Genomic DNA, 22,644 nt, shown 5'->3' on the forward strand with positions numbered 1-22,644 from the left:
CTTTACAGCTTTCCGTCATTCCTTTCATGATGGCGGTGTGGCCCCTGGTACCGCGCCCTTTTCTTAACCCTGCTTGCTCTACCGCCATCTCTTTCCATGTATGGATCTAAATTTTCCGCATTATTTCGGGGAGCAGTTTACTTAGGTGAGATATTAGGGCAGCGATTATCATCATCATCATCATCATCATCATCATCATCATCATCATCATCCAGTCCGTAACCCTTAATGACCATCGGTTATCCGCCCTCCTCATTACATGTCCTGCCCATGCCCATTTCTTTTTCTTGATTTCAACTAAGATGTCATTAACTCGCGTTTGTTCCCGCACCCAATCGGCTCTTTTCTTATCCCTTAACGTTACACCTATCATTCTTCTTTCCATAGCTCGTTGCGTCGTCCTCAATTTGAGTAGAACCCTTTTCGTAAGCCTCCAGGTTTCTGCCTCGTAGGTGAGTACTGGTAAGACACAGCCATTATGTGTTTTTCTCTTGAGGGATAATGGCAACCTGCTGTTCATGATCTGAGAATGCCTGCCAAATGCTCCCCAGCCCATTCTTATTCTTCCGATTATTTCCTTCTCATGATCCGGATCTGCCGTCACTACTTGCCCTAAGTAGGTGTATTCCCTTACGACTTCCAGTACCTCACTGCCTATTGTAAATTGCTGTTCTCTTCCGAGAGTGTTAAACATTACTTTAGTTTTCTGCAGATTGATTTTTAGACCCACTCTTCTGCTTTGCCTCTCCAGGTCAGGGAGCATTCATTGCAATGGGTCCCCTGAGTTACTAAGCAAGGCAATATCACCAGCGAATCGCAAGTTACTAAGGTATTCTCCACTAACTTTTACCCCCAATTCTTACCAATCTAGGTCTCTGAATACCTCCTGTAAACACGCTGTGAATAGCACTGGAGAGATCGTATCTCCCTGCCTGACGCCTTTCTTTATTGGGATTTTGTTGCTTTCTTTATGGAGGACTACGGTGGCTGTGGAGCCGCTATAGATCTCTTTCAGTATTTTTACATACGGCTCGTCTACACCCTGATTCCGTAATACCTCCATGACTGCTGAGGTTTCGACAGAATCAAACGCTTTCTCGTAATCAATGAAAGCTATATATAAGGGTTGGCTATATTCCGCACATTTCTCTATCACCTGATTGATAGTTTGAATATGATCTATTGTTGAGTAGCCTTTACGGAATCCTGCCTGGTCCTTTGCTTGACAAAAGTCTAATGTGTTCCTGATTCTATTTGCGATTACCTTACTAAATAGTTTGTAGGCAACGGACAGTAAGCTGATCAGTCTAATTTTTCTAGTCTTTGGCGTCCCCTTTCTTATGAATTAGGATTATGTTAGCGTTCATCCAAGATTCCGGTACGCTCGAGGTCATGAGGCATTGTGTATACAGGGTGGCCAGTTTCTCTAGAACAATCTGCCCACCATCCTTCAACAAATCTGCTGTTACCTGATCCTCCTCAGCTGCCTTCCCCCATTGCATATCTCCCAAGGCTTTCTTTACTTCTTCCTGCGTTACCTTTGGGATTTGGAATTCCTCTAGACTATTTTCTCTTCCATTATCGTCGTGGGTGCCACTGGTACTGTATAAATCTCTACAGAACTCCTCAGCCACTTGAACTATCTCATCCATATTAGTAATGATATTGCCGGCTTTGTCTCTTAACGCATAGATCTGATTTTTGCCAATTCCTAGTTTCTTCTTCACTGTTTTTAGGCTTCCTCAGTTCCTGAGAGCATGTTCAATTCTATCCATATTATACTTCCTTATGTCAGCTGTCTTACGCTTGTTGATTAACTTCGAAGTTCTGCCAGTTCTATTCTAGCTGTAGGGTTAGAGGCTTTCATACATTGGCGTTTCTTGATCAGATCTTTCGTCTCCTGCGATAGTTTACTGGTATCCTGCCTAACGGAGTTACCACCGACTTCCGTTGTACACTCCTTAATGATGCCCACAAGATTGTCGTTCATTGCTTCAACACTAAGGTCCTCTTCCTGAGTTAAAGCCGAATACCTGTTCTGTAGCTTGATCCGGAATTCTTCTAGTTTCCCTTCTAGTTCTAGTTTCCTTCTAGTTTCCCGGTAGCAAAGGACGTGCCCGCTTTTTAGCAATGTATTTGCTTCTTTTGGCCTCCTAACTTCACTGAGCCCTATTATATCCCATTTACTGCCCTCTAATTTCTCCAATTGCACTGCTAGAGTCGCCTCACTAGATGACGTTCTAGCATTAAACGTTGCCAGGTTCAAATTCCAATGGCGGCCTGCCCAGAGCCAGTGATTCTCGGCACCCTCTGCTGCGTCGCAGGTCTGACCGTCGCCGTGGTCAGTTGCTGCGCAGCTGCTGGAGACTGAGTGCCGGGGTTTGATTGTTGTGTTCTTATAGGAGGTTGTGGCAAAGTACTGCACCAGGGTGGCCAATCCTGCTCTGGTGAGGGAGAGCGTTACCGGTTCTGGTCACAGGGATCAGGCCACACTCCAGGCCTGTTTGTGCAATGTTATCAACACACGGATTTTTTTTTAATCCGTTGGAAAATTGCCGGCACCGGGATTCGAACCACGGACCTCTTGCACGCGAGTCGGGTGTTCTACCTCTACGCCACCGCTGCACCGCCACCGCTGCGCGGCGTGTGTGTACGTACTGTATGCACCCTCGGCCCTGCAGGACGGCGACTGCAGCGCTTCTGAAAGATCGTGACTGTTGCCGTCTTTCGCGCACGCCGGTTGTGGCATGATGGCGAATAGGCTTCACCGCTGACCCCCGGGGGTCGCGGCGGTCGTGACCCCGCATTTGCCACGCGGCGCGTATTCGTGTGTCACGCATCCCGCCGGGCTCCCTATCGACGCGTCGTGACCCCCGCTTGTGACGTATGCGATTATATAGTTTGGATATTAACTTGCATCTCATTTTTAAAAAGCGCAATAAAAATAGATGTCTGCTCTCATTATGCTGCCGTACAAATTTGTGGAACTAATTTAGTGATTCAATTAGTTCATTCTGGTCCAGTCTTCCAGACAATTTTAATGGGGACTTTGTCTGGACCATTTGCGTTCCCTACAGGTAGTTGCTGTAAAACTCATCTATCTTCGTCCTCTAATGCTATTTGTTGTAGACCATATACGATATATACTGAAAACTCTTCCTCCATTTCATTTCTTAAACAGATGTTCTCTGTATTCCTTTCATATTTTCGTTGTCTTCCACCATCGTCAAATGGTTTTCCTGCGTCTTAATGACGCTGTTATTTTTACGTTGAAGAATCCCTGTAACTTAACATCGTTGTCGAGGTCTCTTATTCTTCCCTTCGACTTGCTATCCTTGATTTGTTTGCACGGTGCCCTTAAGTGCTCTTGCTTGTCCATTCATGTCTGCTTTTGAAATTCAAGCAACAAACCATGGATATGTTCCAGTGTAAAACAATGGACCACATCCTTCCCGCAAGACTACGCCATTTCGTTCCTGCTTTCGGTGTGGGACATTTTCTGTGATGCAGGTCGACTGGGAAAACAGAGTTCGAGCTTCGACGGTGAAACAGGAGTTTTAGCTTCGAGTGAACGTAAACGCACGTCTTTACCGCATTATTCATTATATTGTGCTGAGGAACCACGCTACCAAAGATGCCAGTACGATGGAATGTTTGAACGTGGTAGAAGCGAGATCGTTAAGAACACACGTCATCAGGCCTAAAAATTATGAGCAGCGAGAGAGAAGCATGTGCACATTTGCTAACGTAAACTCGCGCGTTTTCTCTTCATTGAGAATTTTTTTTCTCTACTTTTGCTTAACGGAGCATTAGCAGAGACGTCTCAGTCGGCATCGCTGTTGGACCCAACAACAACAAATCGAAGTTATCTTTTAAGTGGTCTTTTGGGAACGGTGACTGGAAGGATCGCGCTTTTCGGTAAGAACGTCTGTAGTCAAGACATACTTTGTGGCTTCCAGTAGTGAGTGGAAATCCTCAGGTGGCGACTACTGACGTTCATGCAAGGCAATCAAAACGTGTTTCTTAGTTCACGAGCAGCACGAGATAGTGGATAATAATGCGGAGCGCTACCCACGACTCAAAAAGCTCGTTTGACATAATGACAACTATGCTAAAGAGAATGAAGAATCAACGCTTCAATTTGATCTTTGTGTCCACCAAGGATTTCTAAGGCCTGAACCTTCCATGGCTCCTTTTTCTTTTTTTTTAAAATAGGAATTGTGAATGTTATACTCCACGGTTTCAAACACCCTCTGCGCGCAGCTTCTATCGCGGTCCCAGACGTACGCGATACAAAGCGAAGGCTTACTTGAGGAGGCTCCCGAATTGGAGGTCGCATTGTCCAACGAGGAGGCTACCATAAAGCAGCGACGTCGCGTACGCCATGGACGGGATGCACTGCGCCACGCCGAACGTGAACCCGCGCACGATCGCCTTGCGCTTCATGATCCTGCGCCACCGGAACAGCATGCTTCGGTTCATCATGACAGGGAGCGGATTATCGATACGCTGGCAAAACCGAGTTGGGCCTCCTGGGCTTTTCAGCGACACTCGTACGGTTGGCCGAGATAATGCGCTGGTGGAAATGTGCTACATTAAACGAACAAAGCTAAGGCACATTCTTTCGTGAGGTTGATGAGTTCTTTTTCCTTCCTTACGTAGAGTGGCTTCTCTCTAGAGTGATCGAGTAGCAGGATAACTGAATAGCTTTAAGAAAAATAGGGACAGACATAGAAACACCTGCCGCTGTCCCCATCTTTTTAGCTCTATTGAGGTTCCCAGCATGAAAGACCAACTAGTCTTAACCAATGCCTTCGCGAGTGGCGCATTACCAGTGAATTTTTACAGAAGTTAGACTACCAGGGCCACAGTTAGGTAGTACCTTTAGGTACAGCAATTTTTTTACTTACTAGTGACTTCAACCACTGAAATAGTTGTAACGCCTGTTCAATGTTGCCAGGAATAAAAATACGATTTGTCGCACCAGGCCACGTTAGCCGCAAGCCCTGTTTGTAGATTAGTCCCATTTATCAATGAGGAAGCGCTGTTAAAGGGAGTGAAAACCAATTTTCATGGTACCCATTTTTTAGTGCAATGGGAAGCTAGAATGCCTAATCAAGCACTGCTAACACGGAAAACGGCATGGAAACTTTTTTCAGAATTTCCGGCTTGCAGTGAGGATGTAGTCGTTCACGGGAAGCGTGCTAAAAACGGTGACAAGTGAGCGCGATCTCGAATATGCACCGCATCAGTGGGAGGAAGACAAGTGTGGTCGTAGCTGTAACAAAGTATGATTTTGACGTAATAGTTCTGCAGAAACTCGCAAGGTGGAGAGAAGTAATTATTAAAGGGAAAATGAGGCATCCGCCCCATCATAGCGATTGCTACAAAAGAAACCCGTTGGGTTTCCTTGGAAGAAAAGCTTTGCAGTTCAAGAAGACAAAAAGAACTTCAATTGCGAGGCTTCCTTCCGAGGAACCCGTTAGGTTCCATTTGTAACAATTGCTATGATGGGGTTCATCTCTCTTTATTAACGTATTACTTTGTTTATCAAGTTGATGTTCCTGTGATTCATGTTTTCCGAATTGTTAAATTATTTATGCGATAGTATCGACGTGTTTTCGTAGATACTGTTTTGGTATTTAACCAGCCAAACGAAACCAATATGACCGAAAACAAAACAGCACCGTTACACATGGTGCGGAGTTCAGAAAGTTGCCATTACGCTTTGATTTGCAAAGCATAGAATAATGCGCGAGTGTCTAATAACATACCAACCTCAATTTTAAGCAATAATTATGCTGTACGTAATAACGGTCGACTTACGTGCAGTAATCTCATAGAATCCATCCGAAGTACCAAGACTTCACCGCCAGGTCTTGCCATTTACTGGTTTTGAGACTTTCTTTGCCAATTTAATATTATAATTCCTTCGTAAACTGCGAACAGCGTCCTTTCCTTTCCATCAACGTCTCACAGCACATTCTGGCCAGTTTTCAGCTCCTTTAACTACGACCTATACCTAGCACTTATGAGGAACACTGTAACCGTACCGGCTTCATGCGTCCTCTACAGAGACAAGTAAGGCTCACAATTTGCAGTACTGGCCCTTCCTGTGCTTCAAAATAGGGAAGTACCCGTGGTTCTTTGCCAAATACGCTGCATAAATTTACACATTGCTGGAGAAACATAGGTGGCGAATTGCGCGGAAAACTGAAGTGTAAATAGTGCCAAACCTGGCCGTATATTAAGTTTGTATGATATTCTATTCAACAGGTAAAACACTGCCGCCGGCGGTTCTTCAATTAGTGGCATAAATCACCGCAGCTTTAGTTTGTACCAAGTCAATTTGACACTACACAAAACGTGAATTCGCATCATTTTCACGATTATAGGATAAAAACTACAAAGACCATGCGATGAATAACTTTAAACGTTATGCGTCATCATCATCATCACCATCATCACCATCATCAGCCTGGCTACGTCCACTGCAGGGCAAAGGCCGCTCCCATACTTCTCCAACTACTCCGGTCATGTGCTAATTGTGGCCATGTTGTCCCTGAAAACTTCTTAATCTCATCCGGCCACCTAACTTACTGCCGCCTCCGGCTACATTTCCCTTCTCTTGGAATCCAGTGCGTAACCCTTAATGACCATCGGTTATCTCCCCTCTCATTACATGCCCTGCCCATGCCCATTTCTCTTTCTGGATTTCAACGAAGATGTCATTCACTCGCGTTTGTTCTCTCACCCAATCTGCTCTCTTCTTATCCCCCCTCAACGCTACACCCATCATCCTTCTTTCCATAGCCCGTTGCGTCGTCCTCAATTTCAGCAGAACCCTTTTCGTAAGCCTCCAGGTTTCTGCCCCATATGTGAGTACTGGCAACACACAGCTGTTATACACTTTCTCTTGAGGAATAATGGCAACCTGCTGTTCATGATCTGAGAATGCCTGCGAAACACACCCCAGCCCATTTTTATTCTTCTGATTATTTCAGTCTCATGATCCGGATCCGCGGTCACTACCTGCCCTAAGTAGATGTATTCCCTTACTACTTCCAGTGCCTCGCTACCTATCGTAAGCTTCTCTTTTCTTCCGAGACTGTTAAATATTACTTTAGTTTTCTGCAGAATAATTTTGAGACCCACCCTTCTACATTGCCTGTCCAGGTCGGTGAGCAAGCATTGCAATCGTTCCCCTGAGTTACTAAGCAAGGCAATATCATCAGTGAATCGCAAGTTACTAAGGTATTCTCCATTAACTCTTATCCCCGATTCTCATGAGGTATTCATGAATACCTCCTGTAAACATGCTGTGAATAGAATTAACGAGATCATATCTCCCTGCCTGTTGCTTTCTTTATGGAGGACTATGGTGGTTGTGGAGCTGCTACAGATATCTTTCAGTATTTTTGCTTACGGCTCGTCTACACCCTAATTCCGTAATGCCTGAATGACTGCTAAGGTTTCGAATAAATCAAACGCTTTGTCGTAATCAACGAATTCTATATATAAGGGTGGGTTATATATCGTACATTTCTGTATCACCTGATTGATAGTGTGAATATGTTCTGTTGTGGAGTAGCCTTTACGAAATCCTGCCTGGTCAATTGGTCGACAGAAGTCTAAGGTGTTCCTGATTCCATTTGCGATTACCATTGTAAATACTTTGTAGGCAACAGAGAGTAAGCTGATCGGTGTACAATTTTTCAAGTCTGGTGTCCCCTTTCTTATGGATTAAGATTATTTTGGCCTTCTTCTAAGATTCCGGTACGCTTGAGGTCGTGAGACATTGCGTATACAGGGTGGCCAGTTTTTCTAGAACAATCTGCCCTCCATTCTTCAACAAATCTGCTGTAACCTGATCCTGCTATTGTACGTCTCCATTTTTTTGTCGTTTCCCTACTTTTCTTCTAATCTTCCTATCGCCTTCTCCCCAGCTACTTTCCCCCTTTGCATAGCTCCCAAGGCTTTCTTTATTTTTTCCTGAGTTACTTGTGAGATGTACGTTATGCGTACTCGAAAGTACTCGGAATCACACGCGACTTCTTTTCACCGTGAATAAATGTGGGTGTACGGCTGCCACCTCTGGCTGCCACATTTGACCTCCCGTCTTCCAAACATGCTCCACACCCTCATTTCCGAAGAAGTCGCTCCAGTTGCCCCTTCTGCACACCATTAGCCACCTGCATCTGCGACTCTCAGCCCTGCTCTGGCAGTGGAGCCTGCCACCACGCCTCTCACCTATCCGCTGCCAGTCCTACCTGTGGCCGTGCCTCTTACGTACGCGCAGGCAGTACGCAGGCCTCCGCCGGCGTCTTTCTCGTGTGGCACTGGTTGGGACCCAGTCCCACCAGTGCCACCGGAAGCCCATGCTGCATCTTGGACCGCACCGTGAGTTTAATCCTTGGAGGACGCCTGACAATCGTCCTATCTGTTATTCTTGCTGCACTCCCGGACACGTTGCCCAATATTTCCGCCGTTGTCCTCAAGCATTCGGCGACGCCTCTCGGCCTTTCCAGTACGGCAGCCAGCACTTTAGCTAATTCGCCATCCCCTCGCTGACGCTCGCTCTCCCCAATGCGTCGGCGAACCGCATCATCCGACCAGGAAAACTGAACGTCCCACTTCAAGAGGCAAGAACTGCGCCCCGTTCGAACTGTAAGTCCTTGCTCCTGTCCAGCTAACGTGGTCGGAATTTCTGTAGGTGTCCCTGCATTCGCTCTTGTGGATACCGACGCAGCCGTTTCTCAGATAGCCGCCAAACTGTACCACTCACTGCGCAAGGTGACCACGCCGCTTTCTGGACTGTCGCTTCATACGGCAAACGCGCAGCACGTCACTCCGCACTCAGCCTGTACTGTACGTGTGCTTATTCACGGCATTGTTTACGTCGTCGAGTGTATTTATTGTTCTTCCCACCTGCTCGCATGACGTCATCCTCGGATGGGACTTCTTGTCCCGTCATAAAGCCGTAATCGACTGCACACCTGTGCAGTCGATTACGCAATCTCCTGTGCAGTCTCCTGGGTTATGCACCATTGCACGAAGATCGCGATCGCCCTTCTCAACCTTCCGTGCCCGAGGACACAAATATTCCGCCTGGCTCCTTCGCACTTGTACCTGTATCCTGCAATGTCATCACTCATGCAACGGCCCTCTTCACGCCGTCCGACGCGTCATGAGCTGTAAAGCTCTACCACTACCCTTCGCAACGCTTGACATCACAGGCAGCTGCAGCAATGTATACTTCTACAATACCCTCTGTGCGCCCATGACTTTGCTCGCTGGCGAATGCCTGCACGAGGTCGCGGGATCGAATCCCGGCCACGGCGGCCGCATTTCGATGGGGGCGAAATGCGAAAACACCCGTGTACTTAGATTTAGGTGCACGTTAAAGAACCCCAGGTGGTCGAAATTTCCGGAGTCCTCCACTACGGCGTGCCTCATAATCAGACGGTGGTTTTGGCACGTAAAACCCCATAATTATTATTATTATTTATTGGCGAATGCCTTGGCTTCGTGGAACACCTCTACTCTTTGTCTTTGGTTGACGTCCCCGGAGACTCTTTTGATGTGGACTCCGGCCAACCATCTGCCATTTCGGCGCTTGAGGAGACGTCCAGGGATACGTTCTTGAGTGCCATCGCCGATACCTTCACACCTGCCGAACACACCGACCTTCTTGATCTCCTGCACCACTTCAGAAGTTCACTCGATGTTTCACAACCTCAACTGGTCCACACGTCGGACGTGCAACACTACATTGATACCGGTTCGCATCAGCCGTTACGTCAACTACCATACCGTGGCTCTGCCGAAGAGCGTTGTCTCATTACTGCCCAAGTCGAAGATATGCTGCGCCATGACGTAATTCAACCTTCGCACAGCCCCTGGGCATCTGTCGTTCTCTTTCGTAAGAAGGATGGGTCTATTTGTTTTTGCGTCGACTACCGCCGGTTAAATAAGGTAACGCGCGAAGACGTCTATCCATTGGCGCACATCGACGACGCCCTCGACAGTCTTCAGGGTGCAGAATTATTCTCGTTCTTCGACTTGCGTTGAGGGTAGTGGCAGGTCCAGGTGGATGCAGTCGATTGCCATAAAGTCGGATTCATTACGCCTGACGGCTTACATCAATTTAGCGTGATGCCTTTCGGGCTTTGTAACGCTCCTGCTACGTTTCAACCACTCATGGACAACACGCCCCGCCTCGACGATGTCGTGGTTTTCTCGCCTGATTTTCCAACTCACCTGCCTCAGACATGTTTTGACCTGTCTAACGAACACTGGCCTCCAAAGCAACATCAAAAAGTGCCGCTTCGCGGCGCGGGAACTCACCATCTTATACCACGTTGCGTCGAAACAAGGCGTTCTACCCGATTTTGAAAAACTTCGAGCAGTCGCTAAATTTCCGAAGCCTAAGACCATCAAAGAAGTTCGAAGCTTTGTAGGCCTATGCTCATATTTCTGGCGCTTTGTTCGAAATTTTGCGTCCATCATGGCGTCATTGACTCAGCTTCTATGCGGTGACGCCGAGCTCTCCTCCTGGTTCACTGCATATGACTCCGCGTTTGCAACGCTGCGTCGTCTTCTCACCTCTCCACCTGTTCTTCGTCATCTCGACCTATCAGCTACAACTGAGGTACATACAAACGCCAGCGGGGTTGGTCTCGCCGCCATCCTCGTCCAACGAAAGTCCGGCTACTCCGAATACGTAGTTGCCTGTGCGAGTCCGAGTCACACGATGACGAAGCCGGAGGCCATAACAGCGTGACCGAAAAAGAGTGCTTGGCTTTAGTATATGCACTTGGCAAGTTCCGACCATACCAATACGGGCGCCCATTCGACTTGGTCACTGATCACCACGCGCTTTGTTGGGTCGCCAACTTGAATGATCCTACTGGCCGCCTAGCCCGTTGGGCACTACGCATCCAGGAGTGCGATATTCGCGTCGTATACCGCAGCGGACGCACACACTCAGACGCAGACGCCCTGTCTCGTTCACTTTGCCTCCGGACTCGGCCTGCGGAACAACTTCCACACACTCTGCGTCATCTCTTGACATGGACTCCTTTGCCACCGCACAGCGTCGTGACCCATGGATCGCCTCTTTTTTTCGACTAACTATCTGGATCATTGACCATCCCTGTATCGCGAACCCTCCGACCCCAAACAGGTCATTTCGCCATTCGTGACCAGCTGCTCCACCTGCGCTATTACACTCCCGAAGGCCGTAGGTGGCTTCTGGTGATTGCCTTCAGCTTAAGGTCACAAATATGTGCCTCTTTCCACACCGCTCCACAGTGTGGCCACGACGGAGTTTTCAAGACGCAAAAACCAATTCGCCACCGCCCTTCCCTAAGAACACGGCATCATCTAGCGCCGCCACCGCCAAACCTGCGCGTGTGGCCTGCGAAATGCATGATGCGCCGCACGCCGAGAAATGCGTGTGCGGCAACCGGACTCCTCTCTCGCGCTCACGTGATGATGATGATGATTTAATGGCTTACCTTTCGAAATGGGCTGGGGACAAATAGTCATCCTAGCTTGCTTGAGGCTGTACATACGATATTCTGTGCATGCTTTTTACTAGCTCTAGCACTTTTTTGTATGTATCACCGTAATCCTTTTTCTTGCTCAACACTTCTCTATCTGCCTTGCACCGCTACTTGTGTTCGTAATAGATCCGGTCGTATCAACTTCTTTCATACTTTTTATTGCACAGCAATTTGGACACTCCAGGCACATTTCTGCCATCGCCGTGATGTTCCGTATAAAGTTCAAGCGTTCTAAAATCGTTGCCGCGCGCCGTAGGCTGTATGTGCCAGTGAAAGCGTGCGAGGGTGAGCTGGCGATCGCGGCTCAATCTCGCGCACGCAAGCGGGGAAAGCGGCGAGGAAGAACGCGCGAGGAAGAACGCACTCTTCCGCCGCGCGCAACGCTCCGGTTGAAGGGTAGGGAGTGCGGCGAGTTCTTCTCTGGGCGGCCAGGGCGCCTGCGCCCGCCCGCCTGTGCTGCTGTATCTTGAAACCCATCTGCGACGGGGGCAGGGTTCGCCGCGCACTGTGCTTTCGCGGGTTAGTTCGCGTTGACGCGAGGCGTAGCACGAAGGTGAATTCGCTCGCTGCTGCTGCCGCGCTTACTCACCCTAGCGCTTTGACAGCGAATTTGCGCGGTAATCAAGTGAGATGTACTAATTATTGCTTGCGCGCGCGTGATAACATGCGTACGTGTTAATTTAGCTTACAACATTAAACGGCCGATAAAACTAATAGCCTCCGTATAGCTGCCCACTTATTTGCTATCGTAATCGATGCTCCACCTTTCTGGCAAAATGGCGACTTTTTTTTTGCTTTCGCTCAAAACTTTTCTGTCTACCCTGTACCGCTACCTATGCATGTGAGAGATCCGGTCGCATCAATTATTTCTCTGCTTTTTCCCACCAATACTCTAAACGTATCTTTCTTACCTCGACTGCTGACCAGTTGATGCTTCCGTCCACTTTATATCCAAGCGCTTCTGGAAGGTGTACGTTACCTACGGGTCTAATTGGGTGAATCCCTTCGCATTCATTTAGAATATGCTAAGTGGTCTCCGGATTTTTGCTGCAGCATACACATGCCTCATCTTGTTGCGAGTATTTGCTCCGGTTTATTGTTGCCTTTAGACAACCAGCTCGAGCCTCCAATGGCAAGGCACTGCCGTTTGTGTTATTGTACGGATTTCTGTCGTATATTTTTTCTTCACGTTCTTGTAAATGTTCATGCTCCTTTGCACCCAATTCACTTTCTATATTTCTCTCACTATACTTTCAATGACTCCTGGATGTCTATTCACACTTTGAATCACCCTGCACTTGGTAGCCAACTTTCTCGACCTCTTTCTTCATTATGTGCCCACGTTTTTTAGGTGCAGATACTTGTTCACTTTAGCTACCGATTTATTTTGATCCACGTTCATGAGTCTTTCTTCAAAACTAATTTTTTCTCTTCGCTTCTGTGACTTCAAAAGAGGCGCGGCCAATGTAACCCTGCACTCGTATCGAACTTTTCTGGACATCATGGTTTAGTTTCAAGCTAGTTTTCAAGCTTCTCCTAAATAATGAATCAAGCGTAGTTCCTTTCTCACCTATATTCATATGTGTGTCTTGTTAATGTTTGTAGTGACATAATTATTGCTCGTCCTTTTCTTTCACTTAATAATTCCAATAATAATCGACCATCGATTCTTTTCACCTTTAATTATGCATCGTCAAGTGTACGCGATTTTAACTTTTATTTATGTATTGCCAAGTGTATGTAATGTGGTGGTGCCTACTATCTGCATTGCTTTTATTTGTCCTTATCCCATTTCTTTGTTCCTTGTTTGTTTGTTCCGTCATAGAAAAGTCTCTTGATTGATGATTGTAAGTATTATTTATATGTAATGTTCTTTGCGTACGGTTGATTGCGCTACTCACTGCCACCATGTAACACGGGGGCTAAGGGCACCTCAAGCTGCCTCATTGCAGCTTTTATCTTAGTCCTCGTCATTGTATTTTAGCAATGGAAACAAATAAAGAAAGAAAGAAAGAAAGAAAGAAAGAAAGAAAGAAAGAAAGAAAGAAAGAAAGAAAGAAAGAAAGAAAGAAAGAAAGTTCGTGGGAGTACCGCCACATGGCGTATTCACCTTAAGCTTTGAAATTTCCCGCGGTGACGTACTGATGACGTCAGCGAAACAAAAATAAGAAATAAAAGCTATCCCTGCGCACTGAAGTACACCCCAAAGTTTGTCCTGCCATCGTTGTCAGTGTTCTTTATAGAGTGGTCGCTCGTTGGCTGGGTTGTCATCCTAAGAACATTTAGTCGCGACGAGGCAAACCCAGTGGTGATTGATTCCAGGCTTTTCAGAAACTTCCAGACAGGCAGCCACGGTTTTTTCTTGCTGTTTCTTTCCTTTTTGTAATGCTGCAGAGTGAACGGGCTGCGATAATCGTCCGAAGCACTTCGCGGCAGTTCAGGACTCCTATGTCGCCTATTCAAATACATGTAAAACGCAGAAAAGCTCTCCTAAGATAACCCTTGGGCCGATTTTAATGAAATTTGTTGCATTTGAACGACGATGTTAAGTTATAGTGAATGTTTGGAGTGAAATTTCGGATTAATACTTGATGTCATTAAAGAAATTTTCAAAAATTGGTAAGCTTGACAAACATACAAGCACGAAGCTTACAAATTCGCAGCTCTGCATTTAGAATTAATATCGCAGTTCTGTAAACTGCATCCATGAGAGCAATCAAAGCGGGCAAACTTGATGTGTCGATTTATATCTTACTTCCATTTGTTACATTGTTTACAAGGATTTCGCAAATTTTCTACTCACAAATTAGTCATTTTTGATGGTAATCTATATTATATCAATTTCGTCTACTTTAAATGAACCTTTAGGTGGAATTGACGAAATGTGATATCCTTCTTGATTGCAGAGTTGCAGATAGTTTCGTTTTCTAAAAATAGATATTTTGCCAATTTTTTACAAAAAATGTACGACCTAAATCAAAAATTCGTAACCAACAATAACTATATTTAAAATATTTCTTTTATATGCACAAACCTCATGAACTTTGGTGTTGTGGTTGGCGACAAAAACGATTTCTCGATTTCCATGTATCTATTTCCATGTATGTAGATAGGAAGCACGAGCAAAAGCTTTCTCAACGTCTAGCAGCGTCTACGAGACGCCGTCGTAGATGGCTTTGATTTTCGCAAGTCGGTTTCGTTAGTGTACTCTCTATTATTTCCCTGGCAATTTCGCTTTCCGCACTGATGGGCTACCACAGGAGCTGTAAATCGAGAAAAGATGTGCTTAGGTATTAAGGTGCACGCATGAACAAGTTGGTTTTGCACCTTGGGGCAAAATGAAACTATAGTAGTGCAAACTGTTTCTCTGTCGTCGTCCATTAGCATGCCATGGCCGAAGCTGCTCACAATATCACGTCACGTTTACTGGTCACCAGGCCAGGTACACCGTTGGGCATGACATATGCAGTACTTGCATTTAGTTGTCAACGAATTGCCCTGTCACGGCTATTCACGTGCGTGAAAGTTGAGCACTATTTAAGATTATGTGCAGTAACACATGCAGATTTGTCTGTTGTCCATACTGTCTACCATGTTGCCGTTCTGCCTTTATATTATAGCCGCAATGCAGGCTAGCAGGTATTGAACGCCAAAAAGGCTGCTCACGTACTCAAAGGCATCGCGCAACACTCCTCCCACTAACTTGCATTTAAGAGTTGTGCGACTGTCAAGGACATCATTAAGGAATGTTGGCAGTACGAAGGTGAACGTCGGCACATGAAACAATTTGTTCGCATCCTCATTGCGTGAAACTTGGCATCAGCCTTCGAAGAATTACACCGTAGAGTGCATTGTAATTAATGTGCAGGAGTCCGCGTCAGAAATTTCAGACCCGCGCCTCACCCTGTAAGAACTCCCCCTGTAAGACTAAGGATGAAGCACCTCTCTTATAAGTGTAGTCACCCGATAGTTGCCAGGACTTGGCGTTGGCCATAGGACCTACTGGACCTTTCTTCAAAACTTGCCGACATTCTTGCCTTATTTCGTGTCATCGGGTTTCAGCTGAACTCTTTCGACAGCCAATTCATTTGTCTCAAAATTTGGCCACCTTGCCAACCTGTGTTATGATATCTTTTATCTTTAATGACCTTTATATTAGGTATAGTGCTGTCCTGAGATTTCCATCGGTTTCACCTTTCCCAAGATGCCCGCATTATTGTCGGCCTCTGTTCATATTGCTACGGAACAATATTTGCGATCCCAAAGAGGCGAGCAGTGTGAAAACGACGACGACAATTAGAGGCTAGCGCGGGCTGTTGCCTCTTGGCCAAGTGCGGCGTATTTTCTTGTAAATGTACTTATACATAGGTTTTCGTCTGCGTCTTCTTATGTAACATATCTGGTGGAGGTGGACGTTCCTCGTACCTCATCATGGAGCTTCGCAGTGGATGGTACGTCGAGGCTTCCTTCATGGCTCCCGACGACGGCAACTCGACTCCACCGGCTCCGACACCCGCTGCCACTTCGACGGCCTAAGTCACTCTCCCCACTCCCCGTCATCCTGGCGCATTCTTGGGCAGAAATGGGGAAGACGTCGATGACTGGATGAGCCTGTACGAACAGGTCAGCCGCAATAACCGGTGGGACCCTACTATGATGCTCGCCAACGTAGTCTTTTACCTCGGTGGCACACCTCGAGTTTGGTTTCGGACGCACGAAGAGAAGCTCACCAGTTGGAATTCACTTAAGCAAAAGCTTCGAGACTTGTTCGGCAATCCCTACGGTCGCCAACTTGCCGGGCAGGAGGCGCTTTCAGGCCGTGTGCAGACGTCAACAGAGCCCTATGTCACGCACATTCAGGACATCTTGGCTCTGTGCCAAAAAGTTGACGCACACATGACTGAGGCAGACAAGGTTTCCCACATCCTCAAAGGCATCGCCGATAACGCCTTCAACTTGCTCGTTCTCAACAACGTGGCGATGGTGGATGCAGTTATAAAAGAGTGCCGCCGCCTGGAACTCGCTAAAAGCCGACGTATTGACCAGCAGTTTGCCCGTCTGCCCAACACCCCAGCGACATCTTCCTGTGCCGATGCTCCTCGTCCCAACAACACTGGCGATGTTACCAGGATCGTCCGGCGTGAGATCGAGGCCACCTATCCGGCTGCCTTCGACTCCAGCCTCACCAACGCACCTGCAGCCACGGTTTCCTTGATCCAGGCAGTTGTGCTCCCGGAGTTTGAAAACATGGGTCTTCACGCCATCTGCTTGGCCCACCGCCATGATACCCGCCCGGCTTCTTTGATTCCGCCCCGTCCCGCATCTTCTTACCCACCACGTTTCCGCAACCCATCTGAATGGCGCACTGTTGACGATAAGCCGATTTGTTTTCACTGCCATTGAATTGGGCACATTTCTTGGCACGGTCGCAGTCACTGGAGTTCCCCGACTCGGCCTACGTAAACTGCCTACTCTCGCCCCCAGGTGGCTCTTCTCGTCCCTATGCCGCACGCTCCGATAATGCCGCCACTGATTCTCCTGCACCGAACCGCCCCTATTCCCGTTCGCCTTCGCCCCAACGACAACCTCGCTCTCCCCAGCCCCGTCGCTCCTATTCGCCGACTCCCTTCGGACGCCGCTCCCAGCCGGAAAAGTAGACGATGCAGCGCCTCGAGGTGACGCTGCACTGACCCTACGCCGCCAAATCCTCTACTGACGTTGCCCACTCATCTGAACCTTCTTGACGCGCAAGTCGACGGTGTTTCTGTGTCTGCTCTTATACACATTGGGGCGCATTTGTCGCTAATGAGCGCTGACCTTCGTAAGCGGCTGAAGAAATAATCACGCCCGCCGCGACGACTGTTGTCCGTGTCACCGATGGCGGAACAGCTCCCGTAATTGATATGTGTGCCGCTCGCCTCTCTTTCGCCGATCGCTCCACTATCGTGCTATTCACAGTCATCACCCACTGTCCCCACGACATCATCCTCGGCTTAGACTTCCTCTCCGCACATTCTGCTCCCATGGATTGTTCCGCCAATGCTCTCCGCCTTGACCTGCCTGTTCTGGATCCCGCTGAGCCACACCCCAGTCGCCTCACTTCCGTCGAGTTCGTTCGCTTGCCACCTTCGGCACTGATTTACGTTGACTTAGTGTCATCCCCACCAGTCCCCGATGGTCACTACATCACGGCTTCTATGCAAGACGTCCTCCTTACACACGAGATCACAGTACCTCATACAGTTTTATCTATTACGGCGAGTTGCGTCTGCCTGCCAGTGGTCAATTTTGGCTTGACGACACAAGTGCTGCCTCGCGGGATGTCTCTGGCCCAGCTTTGCTCATTCGAGGATCACTCAATAGCATCTATTGAGGTAGACGACAATTCAGCCGATCCTCCTCTACCATCGCAGTCGGCAACTTGTGCCATCACCGACTTGCAGAAAATGATTGCGCCAGACGTGCCGTGCGAGCACGCTCGTGAGCTCTACCGCGTTCTGTTTTCTTACCACAATATTTTTCACTTTACCGATCGTCCTTTGGCTCAAACTACAGCTGTTAAACATCGCATTAGTACTGGCGATGCCCCTCCTATTCATCGCCGCCCGTATCGAGTGTCACCGGCTGAGCGTCAAGTTACTCACGATGAAGTTCGCATAATGCTTGCCAAGAACATCATTCAACCGTCATGTAGTCCATGGGCGTCACCTGTTGTACCGGTCAAAAAGAAAGATGGCTCATGGCACTTTTGCGTGGATTATCGGCACCTTAACAGGGTTACCAAAAAGGACGTGTATCCCCTACCTCGGATTGATGACGCCCTTGACTGCCTCCACGGTGCTCGCTATTTCTCCTCTATTCACATTCGCTCCGGCTACTGGCAGATTGCCGTGGACAATCTCGACCGCGAGAAGACTGCTTTTGTAACACCCGACGGTATTTATCAATTCGAAGTGATGCCGTTCGGTCTATGTAACGCCCCTGCCACTTTTTAACGCATGATGAACTCCCTTCTTTACGGTTTCAAATGGTCCACTTGCCTGTGCTACTTGGAATACGTTATAGTATTCTCCCCAACGTTCGCTACGCACCTCGAGCGCCTCTCAGCAGTCCTGGACGTTTTTCGTCGAGCCGGTCTGCAACCCACCGCATCGAAGTGCCAATTCGGCCGTCGTGAGATTACCGTCCTTGGACATCTCATTGACGCGAACGGAGTGCAACCGGACCCAGGCAAGAGCCATGCTGTTACGCACTTCCCTGTTCCGAAGTGTGTCGAGGATGTGTGCAGCTTCATCGGCCTTTGTTCGTACTTCCGCCGTTTCGTGAAAAATTTCGCTGCAATAGCACGACCACTAACGGAGCTTTTGAAAAAAGACGCCCCTTTCTAGTGGAGCGATACCAAGGCCTCTGCATTCTGGCATCTAATCGACCTTTTCACAACGCCTCCCGTTCTGGCTCATTTCGATCCTTTTGCCCCTACCGAAGTCCATACTGATGCCAGCGGTCACGGAATTGGCGCAGTACTGGCACAATGCCAGTGCGGCCAAGACCGTGTTATCGCTTACGCCAGCAGGCTCCGCTCACCCGCGGAGCGAAACTATTCCATCACTGAGCGTGAGTGTCTGGCCCTAGTTTGGGCGGTTGCGAAATTCCGCCCATACCTATATGGCCGACCATTTTCCGTTGTCACAGACCATCACGCGCTTTGCTGGTTACGCTCACTGAAAGATCCTGTAGGAAGACTTGGTCGCTGGGCCTTACGCCTCCAGGAATATTCGTATTCTGTAATCTACAAATCTGGCCGACTATACAAGGACGCTGACTGCCTGCCTCGCTACCCGGTCGACGAGCCTGCCGATGCCAACAGTAGTACCGCCAACGGAATTTTTTGTCGGTATGCCTTCGCTAACGTCGCCGATGAGCAGTACTGAGAACTATCGCTACGAGCACTCATCGAGCGTCTGCGGTCTACACCTACCGACGCATCCATTTGCCGATATGTCCTCCAGGGCGGCATTCTGTATCGAAGGAACTTCCTCCCTGACAGCTCTTTTCTTCTTGTCGTGCCAAAACTTCTACGACAGACTGTGCTCTTTGAGATGTGTGACGCACCCACTGTAGGTCATCGGAGACCCGATAGGACACCCACCGCGTCCGCCACCGCTTCTATTAGCCCTGTCTCGCTTGCTCCGTCCGACGCTATGTTGCTGCCTGTGATCCCTACCAGCGTCGGAAAACACCTCAGGTGCTATCTGCCGGTCATCTGCAGCCGATCACCGTCCCTGCGGAACCGTTCTTTCGTGTTGGATTAGACCTCCTCGGTTCCTTTCCCACCTCATCCTCTGGGAACGAATGGGTAGCCGTGGCAACTGATTACGCCACCCGATACGCTATCACGCGGGGTCTCCCTACCAGTTGCGCCACTGACGTCGCGGACTTTCTCTTGCGTGACATTATCTCGCTTCATGGCGCCCCGCGACAGCTGCTTACTGACCATGGTCGAAACTTCCTCTCGAAAGTTATCGCCGACATTGTGCGTTCCTGCTCCTTCAATACAAGCTGACTACCTCATACCATCCTCAAACCAATGGCCTGACAGAGTGGTTAAACAGTACTCTTACCGATATGCTGACCAAGTGCGTTTCCATGGACCACCATGACTGGGACATTGCCCTTCCTTACGTCACATTTGCGTACAATTCTTCCCAGCACGACACCGCCGGATTTTCTTCATTTTGTCTACTGTATGGTCGCGAACCTACCTTGCCCCTAGACACCGCATTTCCTGCTGCTGCGATCTGAACAAGCGAGCATGCGCGCGACGCCATCGCCCTCGCCGACCATGCACGCCAGCTTGCCCGTGCTCAACTGGCGGCCTCGAAAACCAGTCAGCAGCGTCTGTACAACGCCCGCCATCGTGACGTACAGTTGTCGCCTGGTGCGCTCGTGCTCCTCTGGTGGCCCTCTCGTCACGTCGGACTTTCAGAGAAGCTCCCTTCGCGATACACAGGACCCTATCGCGTGCTGTGCCAGGTGACTCCTGTGGCGTACGAAATTGCTCCTGTGGGTTCAAACTCGTCCTCTCATCTGGCATCTAGTGATGTCGTGCACGTCAGGAGGCTCAAGGCATACTACACTGCCTCCGAGTCCGGCCTTTAGTCGCTCCGGGACGGCGCTTTTGCCGCCCGGGGTAGTGCTACGGAACAGTATTTGCGATCACGAAGAGGCGAGCAGTGTTAAAACGACGACGACGATTAAAGGCTAGCGCGGGCTGTTGCCTCTTGGCCAAGTGCAGCATATTTTCTTGTAAATGTACTTGTATATAGCTTTTTGTCTGCGTCTTCCTACGTAACAATATTTTGGGGGACTTTTGATAGACGTTGCAACCATAGCAACCACATCACGGTCCCCTGGCCATGCTGCTTTTTAGCAGCATGGCCAGTAATTTTATTTTACAAAGGCCGTCTGCAAGCATCTGCATTCTTGCCTTTGGTCAACTTCTTGAATTCACTATCAATTGGAGCCCATTTTGACGACATTTCCGCGGAATTTGGCAATCACGCAACGGCAATTTGACTGAATCCGTTTAAATCAAATTTACCGTGGGCACGACAGCCGCTTTTTCACACTTCGAAAGTAACCATTTCGTTAATAAGCGCTATCCTTAAGCATGCAGCTTCACCGTATAGAAAATTATGCAGACCCCACGCACTGCGCGAATCGATGTGCGCGATGCTCCTTTTGCTGTTTACTTTGATCAACAATATTTAGGGGTGATGGTTACTGCGAATGTCTCATTTCTTTGGCGTTTGGTCTAGAACGAGAGCAGCGAGTTGATAGCAAATGTTACCTAGAGTTTACCGCTGCTGTTTGTCTGCGTAATACACAGAACATACAGGGAGACGTGTTCCCTGGAGGCGTTGCTGTGCGCCGTTGTTTAGAGCCTATGAGAAGGCTGAGCCTTGTCATTGCCTCATGTGCCACATCACATCGGGGCAGAAGTGTTGGCAGAGTTATGGGCTTGTATGTGCCAAACACAATCGAATTATCAGGCACGCCGTAGTGGCGCACTCTCGATTAACTTTGATACCGTGTTGTTTTTTAACGCGCATCTAAATCTAAGAACACGGGTGTTTTTGCATTTACCCCGAGTCGGTTTGATGTTAGGGATTTGGCCTTGCTGTCGTTGTGTGGCCCACTTTAGGCGACTACAGAAAAACGCAGGACGAGTTCACACGCGGCTGTATCGGCCAATAACAAGAAACGAAGGACGCAGCTGGGTTCCGCGAAGAGGGGACGCGGGAAACATTCACTCGTGGAAAGAGATCGGATTAGTGGCTGCGCAGTACAAGAGGCACAAGATCTGCACCCTTGCTCGGAACAAAAGGGTAGACGGTCTAAGCTGAAGGGGAGCGTTCGGAGAGACGGGCATGAAGATAAAAGGTAGGGGGTGCTTGAGGTCACCGCCACCGCTAATACCCATGCGCTTCCCACATGTCCCGTCGACCGTCTCGGTCATGGAAACTGGGCGACGCGACACTGCCCAGCCAGTTTGAGTGCCAGTGTTTGGCATCCGCGTGCTCATCTTGTGTTCTCTCGAGGTCACTTTCACTGAATGCTTAGCCCGCTACGAACGATGGATGCTTTTATGTGCGATCGCCATCGGGTCCCAATTATGGTGTTTGGATTTCAAGTGAACCGGCCCACAGCTGCACGGGCGACAGAGTTTTCTCAGTAATGGCAGGGCAGCCCACTCTCCGGCAAACATGCTTTCAATAAGCTGCGGTTTTATGGAACATTCTTGGGGGGAGGGGGGGGGGCAGCTTGCGTGGCGGCCGCTTGCAGGAGAAAAGGGGAGGACATCAAGGGCCGGTACTCGCAGCCTAACGTAGGGGAGAGGGAGATGACTGTCTCTGAGCAATCCTACTCCCTGGCGTGTTGAAACGTGTGCCACTGTTTCCACCAATGTCGTTTGCGGCACGAAGGTCGTTGTGCTATTGGTTGCAATGATGTGAGCTCGCATTTGTGATTGGCTGGTTTGCGACTCCTTTGTGCAACTGAGGGCTTAAAAATTCGT

At 48.6% G+C, this 22,644-nt stretch overlaps 1 protein-coding gene across 2 annotated transcripts in view; it reads right to left on the reverse strand.

Moving 5' to 3' along the window:
• Nucleotides 1-22,644, reverse strand: part of LOC135911067 (phosphatidylcholine translocator ABCB4-like) — a 350,943-nt gene that overhangs the window by 77,706 nt on the left and 250,593 nt on the right. For both annotated transcript variants that reach the window (XM_065443154.1, XM_070532589.1), the window contains exon 23: nucleotides 4,310-4,450. In XM_065443154.1, the coding sequence (XP_065299226.1) occupies nucleotides 4,310-4,450 (141 nt within the window). The remainder of the gene's footprint in view (nucleotides 1-4,309; nucleotides 4,451-22,644) is intronic.

This window comes from Dermacentor albipictus, chromosome 1 (genome assembly GCF_038994185.2).
Source record: "Dermacentor albipictus isolate Rhodes 1998 colony chromosome 1, USDA_Dalb.pri_finalv2, whole genome shotgun sequence".
Classification (NCBI taxonomy): Eukaryota; Metazoa; Arthropoda; class Arachnida; order Ixodida; family Ixodidae; genus Dermacentor; species Dermacentor albipictus.